The following is a 9,678-nucleotide window of genomic DNA, read 5'->3' on the forward strand; positions in this document are numbered from 1 at the left end:
TCCGCCGCGGCGCCCGCGCGGCAGGCGGCGGCGGCCGGGGCGGCGTCCCCGGAGACGTACCTCGGGAGCCTCATCAGCCTCACCTCCAAGAGCGAGATCAGGTACGAGGGCGTCCTCTACAACATCAACACCGAGGAGTCCAGCATCGGCCTGCGCAACGGTGAGAACCCCTCCTCCTCCCCTCCCCTCGCCCGCACGCGCCGCCACGCCGCTCCCAATCGCCAGATGCGCTCGTCCTAGACCTAGATTTGCTCCGCCCGCCGCGCCCGATGAGGCAGGTTCTAGGTCAGGCGCCCTAGATTCGGTGCCCCCCGCCGCGGCCAGGCGAGGCAGGCGACTCGCACGTAGGCCTGGAACTAGCAGTTCGGGCGGTTACATAGTGGAGTGAATTGTGTGTCGAGTATGAGTCTAGTGCTTAAATCCTTTGATTTCTTGCCTTTTACCGCTAGGATCCGCCGCGCGAACCGCCGCATCTTCATATATGGCAGTATATATATACCGTATGCTATAATTTTGAACAGCCGGTTAACGGTTCGCTCCGCCTTTCGCGCTGCGTCGTTCCACGTGTTGTACGCGCCGGTTTCACGTCCGTTTCGATTGTCGGCGGCTGGTTAGCTGTAATTCTCAACATGGTATGCTGTAATTCTCAACTGGCACGTCTGCGCTGGTTAGCAGCTCGCTTGTTGCCTTCCGCTCTGCGACGTGCCCACGTGTCGTATGCGCCGGTTTCTCATCTGTTCCAATTGTCGGTGCCTGGTTAGCTGTAATTCTGAACATGGGCATGCTGTAATTCTCAACTGGCACGTCTGCGCTGGTTAGCAGCTCGCTTGTTGCCTTCTGCGACGTGCCCACGTGTCGTATGCGCCGGTTTCTCATCTGTTCCAATTGTCGGTGCCTGGTTAGCTGTAATTCTGAACATGGGCATGCTGTAATTCTCAACTGGCATGCCTGCGCTGGTTAGAAGCTGGCTTGTCGCCTTCCGCTCTGCGACGTGCCCACGTGTCGTATGCGCTGGATTAACATCTGTTCCAATTGTCGATTTTGCAGTGCGGTCGTTTGGAACCGAAGGGCGGAAGAAGGACGGGATACAGATCCCCGCTAGCGACAAGGTCTATGAGTACATACTCTTTCGCGGAAGCGATATCAAGGTACACGCGGCACCGTGGGAGCAGACCCTTGCGTAATCTTATTATGTCGTTTCCATTTCTGTACTAAATGCGTGCACTGAATCGTTCTGTCGCGTTGCTGCTACACTGCTTCCACTCACTTACTGGGTCTGTATGCAGCTTGGTAGGATGTTACTTTTAGCTTGTCTGTCTGCTCGACGGTGTCGAGCAGCCATGCGTGACGTCATCTCGTCGTTACACACGAAGTCAAATCCATGATTGCTTATGTTGTATAGTTCACATTATTGGGCGTGCCTTTTTGTTTAAATTGCAAAACTCCCAAGTCCCAACACAGCGTTTGTAAAACCTTGTTATGTTTCCAATTTTGGATATGGTAGGATTGCATATGGCTCAACTAAGAAATATTAGAGGTTTAAGCCAATCAGAAAATGAGATGATACTATGATGGCTAGATTTTGAGAAGGTTCCATCTTGGTAATGTATTAATTCAATTATATAGTTAGAAGGTTTCATTCTTTGTAATGTATTAATTTAGTTAGATAGTGACAAGGTTTCATCTCGGTAATGAGTTAATTTAGTAGCCACGGCATGTTCTCAGTACACACCTGTGAAGCTGTTATTTCTAACATGCCATTTCTGGTATCTGCTACTAGCTATCTATTCAAGTGTTGTGTTACTGTAATATCTCATGGGGGCGGACAATTCACTTTGCTTCTGCAGGATTTGCAAGTTAAGTCGTCACCGCCGCCACCACAACCACAGCCAGCTCCCCTGCACAATGATCCTGCCATAATCCAGGTACTGCTATTATGCAAATACATGCAACTTGTACCTTAAGAGCCACTCTGCTGATGCAATTTTTTTCTGCAGTCACATTATCCTCAGCCCGCATCGACGGCCTCAAGTTTGCAGTCTGCTGCTGGTGCAGCTTTACCACACCTCAGCTCCCAGCCAGCCCAATATGGGTTTCAGAGACCAAGTTTTCCAAGCAACATTCCTCTATATCAGCCAGGGAATAATCCGTGGGGTTCTTCTGGTCAACCCCCCGCTGGAAATGCTTCTGCTCTTTCTGTCCCCCCAATGTACTGGCAGGGATACTATCCAGGTGGCCTTCCATCTCATCTGCAGCAACCTACTATGCTTCAGCCCACGCCCGGATTATCAGCTCCACAGTCTTTCCAATATCCAGGACTGAATGCATCTTTACCATCTGGGCCCCCCTTGTTGCAACCATCTGCTACTGCTCAAGGTCCTTCCTCAAGTGCCACACCTGCTACAACGGCACCTTCTGCTAGCTTATTAGGCCCAGAAACATCAAAGCCTCTGCTGCCGAACATGGTGCCTTTGTTTACTCCTCCGGTGCCATCTCACGGTGCCTCCCTTCCTGTAGCCAGTCAGCCAATTTCCATGACTGAAACTAGTGCAACAGCACCGCAGAGCTTAAATTCTCTTGTTAGTAGTAAGACTCCTGCTGTAAATCCAGGCTCAACACTGTCGCACCAAACAGCATCCCAGGCAATTTCTTCGACTATTGCCTCGTCTAGTCTTGCTGGATTGGAGATCCCAGCACCTTTGTTAGCATCATCTGGCCAGCTATTGCAGAATGCTCCATCCATGCTTTCATCATCTCAGTCCATGCAAACACCTTTACAGATGAGCAACAACACTGCTAAGCCTGCTGACCCTAAAACAAGGGCTGCAGAACCACTGCTACCTGATCCTCCGGCACGTTCGCTGCCTGAAAATAATGAGCCTATACTGCCATTGCCAAAACAGTCACCACAAAGGGTATGCCGCCATTTCTATATTTGTATTTGCATACATTTAGATACATGATTTTATTTCTTCAGAGTTATACTATATAATTAGCGGCCAGATGGGCTTATCATGAGAAACCTGCTTGATTTTGCCAAAGGAATTTGGTTTTCACCCCCCTTGCTCTTTTCCTTTTCTTGACTATCCTTTTCTGGAGACCCATCATTTTTCCTGGCTTCATGTGGCTGGACATGTTTAAGCAGCAATTATGGTTAGATAGTATTTTGTAGATGTTTTTGTCCAACCCAGAACATCACTACCCGTTTGAAGCTTTTAAAGCCAGGATCTTAACACTTGTTAGAGGATCATACTGGATTCTTCGCAACTAGTTTACTACCATACTATTAAAATGATCAAATGTGAAATTAGGTTTTGAATTTGGCTGGTTACTGCTTACTCGACCAGTTTGTTGTCTAATTAACCGCCTCATAACTCTGTTTATCAGCTCAAGTTAAAATATTTCTCAGTTTTCTGATTGATAGATGCCGTCAACTTGCCATATACACATCTAATCATCTTGTTTCTTAATGCAAAATAAGGGATCCTCGCTTTTGCTTTACACCTTTTCTTACGCCAAACTTGCTTTTGAAATGAACATCGTTAAACCTAGTAGGCATATGTCCTCATAACAACTTTCTGAAATCTCATAGCATCTTGTCTATCTTTCTGTGCTCATGATTAGGCCTGTCCTTATTATGTTGTCCCTCACTTTATTTTCAGCACAATGGAGCTGGTTCACAGGGCCACCACAACTATAGGGGCCGTGGAAGGGGTAGAGGCAGTGCGGTATGCCACATGCACTCACAGTATATCTTGTTTTTTTTGTTCGCGTTGTCTATATTGAATGCTATATTGATCCTGCATGTTATCATCTGTACTACTGCTGGTGCCTGCAATTTTTCTTTGTTGTGGATTTCTTCTTTCAGTTGTTTTGCTTGTATTTTTTTAAGCAGGCTTGCTATCCAAATTATCTTGGGCGTCTTCATTTTATCTATGCCAAAAGTAGATTATTGGTACATTACTATTTTACATTCTCACATTTGAGAGAATACTTGTATCAGTTGTGATGCATGTACACACTTCTATATCTCAATAAAATTTGTTTATCAGTATACTGCACATATGTTACCTTTTAGCATCAATTCATTTTGTTAGTACTCCCTCCGTAAAGAAATATATTTAGATCACTACTCTTATATTTCTTTACGGAGGGAGTATAAATTTAGGGATTCACATGTTCTGAATTTGTGCACACAGGGAAAAAAGTGAGATGTATGATATAATGTACATATAAGAGGGGGTGCGTTGTGTCTTCGCAGTGTAGTCTGTTTAGTTCTCGTTTGCAAGTGTTATCTCCTGCATGAGATTGATCAGTAGTCGGTCTTGATCGTTTGGTGGGTGGCCTCGCTCATCTAATTTCTGTATGCGACGGTGGGGTTTTCCCTGGAGAAGAGGAGCTTTTTTAACTCGAATATATGAAACTTGAAGCCCTTCACTATATTGAGGCCTAAATCATGTAGACATTATTCCAGTTATTTATTGTGAAGAGGTCGACCTCCTGTATCATGTTTACATGTTCTTGTATGAGACACTCAAAATGCTTCTTATTAAAGAATGTTTGGCTTGATCGTACTGAGGCACTCATGCTTTCTCTTTTCTTGCCGTGCAGTTGTCGCAAGCGTCAACAAAATTTACTGAAGAGTTTGATTTTATGGCCATGAATGAGAAGTTTAACAAAGATGAAGTATGGGGCCATCTTGGTAGGAAATCCCAGTCTAGAGACAAAGATGGTGAGCAAGGGGATGATGTATTTGATGAAGACCTGGAGTACGAGGAAACAGACAATCCAGAGCTAGATGTCAAGGTTTGATAATTTCTTGTGCCTGTTGGGCATTCAAAATATTCGGGCAAAAAAAATAAAATCAACCTTTTGTTTCATTCTTTATGCAGCCTGTCTACGTCAAGGATGATTTTTTCGATTCCCTTTCTGGGGGAACATTTGGACGAGGTGGGCAAAACGGAAGGCCAAGGTTTTCAGAACTGAGGAAAATGGACACAGAGGTACATACATACATCAAGCCACATTCTTTCTTTTCTGATGCGATTTGTATCCATCTCTGATGATTGTCTTTGTTGCAGACTTTTGGCGATTTCCCAAGGCATCGCCAGCCCTACCGTGGCGGTGGACGTGGTGGTTACCGTGGGGGTGGCGGGCGTTCCCGTGGGTCGTACTACGGCGGCGGCGGGAGAGGAGACTATGGAAACATGGGAAGGGGCGGCGGCCAGGAGAACTACTATGGTGGTGGGAGAGGAGGCTATGGAAACATGGGAAGGGGTGGTGGTGGTGGTGGGCAGGATAACTACTATGGTGGCGGCGGCAGTGGCAGAGGAGGCTATGGGAGGGGTGGCGGGCAGGAAGACTCGTACCCTCAGCGTGGGGGAGGCGGTTCCCATGGAAGAGGCTGATGATGATACTGCCCCGGCCGGCCAGCCACCATAATACACCGGTGTTGTAGCCCTTTACTTGCTACCTAGAGCTCATCCCTCTTGCTCCCGTTCTGCAAATAAGCGCGACTTGGCCTGTCCCTTGGTCCTACCCTACCCTACCCCACCCCGCCCAGCAGGGGTGGCTGCTGCTGCTGCTGCTGCTGCTGTGTAGACTTGACTTGTGTATCTTGATTGCTGCTGTGTAGACCCTCCTGGTAAGCAGTGTTGGGCTTTTATCTCATGGCTCGTTTGTGTCTTGTCTGGTTTTGTTTTACAATACATACATTCTAGCTGTATTTTACCGCCTGTTTTGTACCGGAACTGTGAGAAGACGAAGGTTGTAAACAGAATCTAGAGCTGGTGACAAAAAGTTTTTAATTCGGTCTCGGTTTCTTCTTCTTGTGTGCTGCCTTCTTCTCTTGTAGGTCTCCTTTCTGCCCCCTCGTGGTTGGACTGAAAAGGACACCTGTGCTGTGTGTTTGTTAACATACATACATGCTGGTCCAGTGCTTTCATTGTCTGTCTGTATTTTGTTCAGTCTAGTTTGCATTTTATCACCTGTTTTGTGCTACATCTTTTTGATAATTCTTGTCGTGGTTTTAGTTAGTTCAAACTGAACTCGAACCAACTAGAAGCACGATTAAGAAGTAAAAGCATGACAGGAATTATGGGACGGAAATTTTAGTTTAGTTTTTGGTTCCTTGATCCTTTGTGTTCCGACTTGGTTGGATTGAGAAGAAGAGCTGGTGACAAGTTTTTAATTCGGTCTTGGTTTCTTCTTCGTCTTGTGTGCCGCTTGCTTCTCTTGCTGATTTCCTTTCTGCCCCCTCCTAGTTGGACTGAGGAGGACACCTGGTGCTGTGAGATAGTATAGCGCGGACGTGTTTGGTTGCAGTAGTGAACAGTAGCTGTATTGCATACACATCTCAACCAGCCTGGTTGAGCAAAAACAGACCCAAATGCGTCATCTGCAAGTTGTTTGGTTGCCTGCATCTAGGGTCCCTGCATTAGGTAATACGTAAGTGCACTTTGTTTGGTTGCCTGCATTGGCCTTGCACGCACGAGGTATGATTAAGAGCTAGCACTTGCACTTAGCACACAGGGTTAAGAGCTAGCAGAGGGAGGGGGAGAAGAAATGCAGTGTGCGCCGGACATGGATAGTAGCCTGGCGCTGTGTCCGACATGACGAGCATGGAGTCGTGGATGAGCGACACTTCGGCGAACTAGTTGCGGTGCTCGTGCAAAGACAGTCGACAGAGGAGGAGAATGCAGTGCTTGCGTCATGGTATCGTCAGTGCAGTGGACGAGAGAGGAGACCAGAGGATGGACACCGAAAACAACTCAAGTGTAGTAGGGCAAGAGGGAGGAGGCTAAGATGATCGACTCCGTTGGCGGCGCGGCGAACTGCTATGTGCGCGGAGGCAGAGGACACAAGAAAGCAGTGTGCGTGCCATTGCAGCGTCAACGCAGTAGGAGGACGAGACAGAGTAGGCCGAGATGAGTGACACCGGAAACGACTCTGGTGTAGTAGGAACAGTAGGAGGACGACAGAGAGTAGGCCGAGATGAGTGACACCGGAAACGATTCTAGTGTAGTAGCACGAGATCAAGGGGAAGGGCGTCGGCGTCGAGAAGGACGAATAGGAGGGCTCTGAGCAGAGGACAGAGGAGCTTGATATGGCGGCGGCAGTGAAGTAGGCTGCTGTTCAAAGAAAGATGAAGCTACGATCGTCGAAACCAAAAATTTACAACACGAATGTTGTGCGGAACTGCGAGATTAGACTGCTGGTCAAAGGAAATTTCAAACGATCGATCGTGTGCGATGAATCTGATAAAATTTGGCCAGAATAGTTTCAAGCGAGAAGACGAAATTAAGAACTTACGGCTGGCGAAACTACAAACCGATCGCCTGAATGAAACCGTAGCATCGAGGTGCATCTTTTTCGTGTAGAGCTTACCTCGAATCGAAGCACCTTGTGTAGATCGGAAGGGGCTAGGAAGAACAAAATTAGAGAGAAGGTTACTCTAGGTAGGAGAAGATAAGCACGCACAAGGTGCAACTCGTCTCCCTCCCATCTTCCCTCGTGCAAGTGGCCCATCATGTGTGCTCGCCTCAGCCCGACTCGCTAGAAACTGCCGATCTGAGCGTTTTCAGCGACCCAGGCCCAAGTGTACTTTAAGTTTCGTACTGTGCAGACCCAACAGTAAATGCAACCAACCAAACAGGCTCAATCTTTTCCGCGCGGGTCTGGCTAGGCCTAATACAGGCAACCAAACACGTCCATAATGGTCTGTGTGTGTGGTTTGTTGGTGATATGGCCGTGACTATGACAAGTCGGTCTGGTGCTTTCATTGCTTGTTGGGTCCGGTTAGTGTCTTTGTCTTTGTTTTGTTTACAGTCTAGAGTTTTAATCTATCCATCAGTGAGTTCTGACTTGGTTAGAGCATCTTCAGTCGTTCGGCCACCCAGGGGCTTGAAACAACGCCGCCTATGGGCGAACTGGCGATAAAATCGGCGTGGGGCGGTAGGTTTTCCAGCCGCCACCCCAAGTTCGCCCCAGACCCGTTTTTTAAAAATCATACTTGGCCAAAATTCGGCCAAACACAACACAGATTTGGAGAACATTTAGGTGTCCCATTGATTTTTGTACATATTGAAAGCATAATTTAAAAACAAAATAAAAACAATGACTACTACTACGCCGCCGCCCAACGCAGCTGCCTTCAGCCTACACGCAGAAGGCGCCGTAGTCGCCGCCGCCGTCGTCGTCCTTCACGCCGCCGCCGTCCTCGCTACACCCCTGCCTTGGGTCGCCTTGGTGGACAGGGTTGGTTGGCAGCGGTGCCTCATCGTCGCTGTCCTCGAGGACGATGATGCCACCCTTGTCGCGGCCGCGGCGCCGAGCGGCGATCTCCTCGAGGGCGCGGCGCTTGCGCCCCATCTCCAGCCGAACGTAGTCGTCCCGCGCCCATTTGAGGGCGGTCTCGTCGTCGGCGTCCATGTCCTTGTGCTCCTTCTTCACGGCGATGAGCCCCGGTTCGTTCTTCGGCTTCACGAGGCGGGAGGAGGAAGGAGAGGGGCCACGGTCGCCCTCGTTAATGACGAGGGCGCCGCCGCGAGTGCGCCGCCCGAGCGGCGTCTCCATGGGCTCAACCTTGACGTTGGCGAGCGCCGGGGACCCGGAGGAGAGGGAGGATGAGGAGGGGGGAGGAAGAGGAGCCGCCCGCCATGCGCCTCGACAGCCAAGAGCTGCCGCTCCGGCGGGGACCGGGGCCGCCGGGTACTCAAGTAGCGGCTCGTTGCCGCCCTCGAGGAGCTCGAGGACGGAGTGGAGCATACGCTCGGGGACGCCCCAACACAGGCGGCAACCGTTGGTGTTGTGACGGCCCTTCGTTGGCGCGTTGTTAGAGGAGGTGATCTGCTCCTCGTGGCGGCGCTGGAAGTACGCCGACCACAAAACGTGGTTGTCGTCGGCGTACTTCGGAAGGCCCCACACCTCCTCCGGCAGGGAAGCCCGGACGCGCGCGATCTCGGCTGGGCAGCTGTCGTCGCTCGGCGGCGGGGGGACGGGGACGCCTCCGGCGCTGAGCCTCCACAAGGCCGGCACGCGCAAGCCAGGCGGCGTCGGGTAGTTCGCCTTGTGGAGGAGGTAGGCCTCCCACTTGTGCAAGTGGCGGCGGCCGATGCAGTTGGCCACCGCTCCATCATCGGGAATCACTCTCCCATCGGCGGTTGCAGACGCGGTGGCTGTAGACATAGAGAGAGAGAGAGAGAGAGAGAGAGAGAGGGAGAGAGAGAGAGAGAGAGAGAGACGAGATGGGGGCGTTGATGGCGAGAGAGGGACTGCGGCGAAGGAGTGTGCATCCACCAGTGAGGGGAGGGGCGCGATTTTATAGCGGCCAGTGGCGGCGAGAGGGCGGCAGCGGATCGTACGCATGGTGGTAGGGGGCGGGTCATCGAGTCTTCACTGCGCCGCCCATGAGGAATCAATGAAAGGTTGACCGACAGTAGCCTTGATATTGTTTCCCCGTTGGTAAACGAGGCTATTAGGACGACGAATGCTGCTGGTCGCTCACTCGGCGGGTCCACCAGGCTTTCGCGCCGAAAATCTCTCCCCCAGTGCCCCCGGGCGCCACCAGCACGACGAGTTTGGTCTGGGTCCGCCGGCGCCAAATTTGGCTCTAACCAACGAAAAGTGGCCTTCTGGGACGCGACTGGACCGTTTTTGTAGCGCTGGCGATAAAAAAGG

General features: G+C 50.3%; 1 protein-coding gene across 1 annotated transcript; it reads left to right on the forward strand.

Moving 5' to 3' along the window:
• Positions 1–5,815, forward strand: LOC123068182 (protein decapping 5; the record flags this gene model as incomplete). The annotated part of the gene is given in 8 exon segments (XM_044490667.1): positions 1–160; positions 1,048–1,148; positions 1,848–1,925; positions 1,998–2,915; positions 3,663–3,728; positions 4,612–4,806; positions 4,893–5,003; positions 5,082–5,815. Coding segments are annotated over 8 exon segments (1,956 nt in total), but the record flags the coding sequence as incomplete, so codon positions are not given.
• Positions 5,816–9,678: the final 3,863 nt, after the last annotated feature.

Source organism: Triticum aestivum, chromosome 3B, assembly GCF_018294505.1.
Source record: "Triticum aestivum cultivar Chinese Spring chromosome 3B, IWGSC CS RefSeq v2.1, whole genome shotgun sequence".
Classification (NCBI taxonomy): domain Eukaryota; kingdom Viridiplantae; phylum Streptophyta; class Magnoliopsida; order Poales; family Poaceae; genus Triticum; species Triticum aestivum.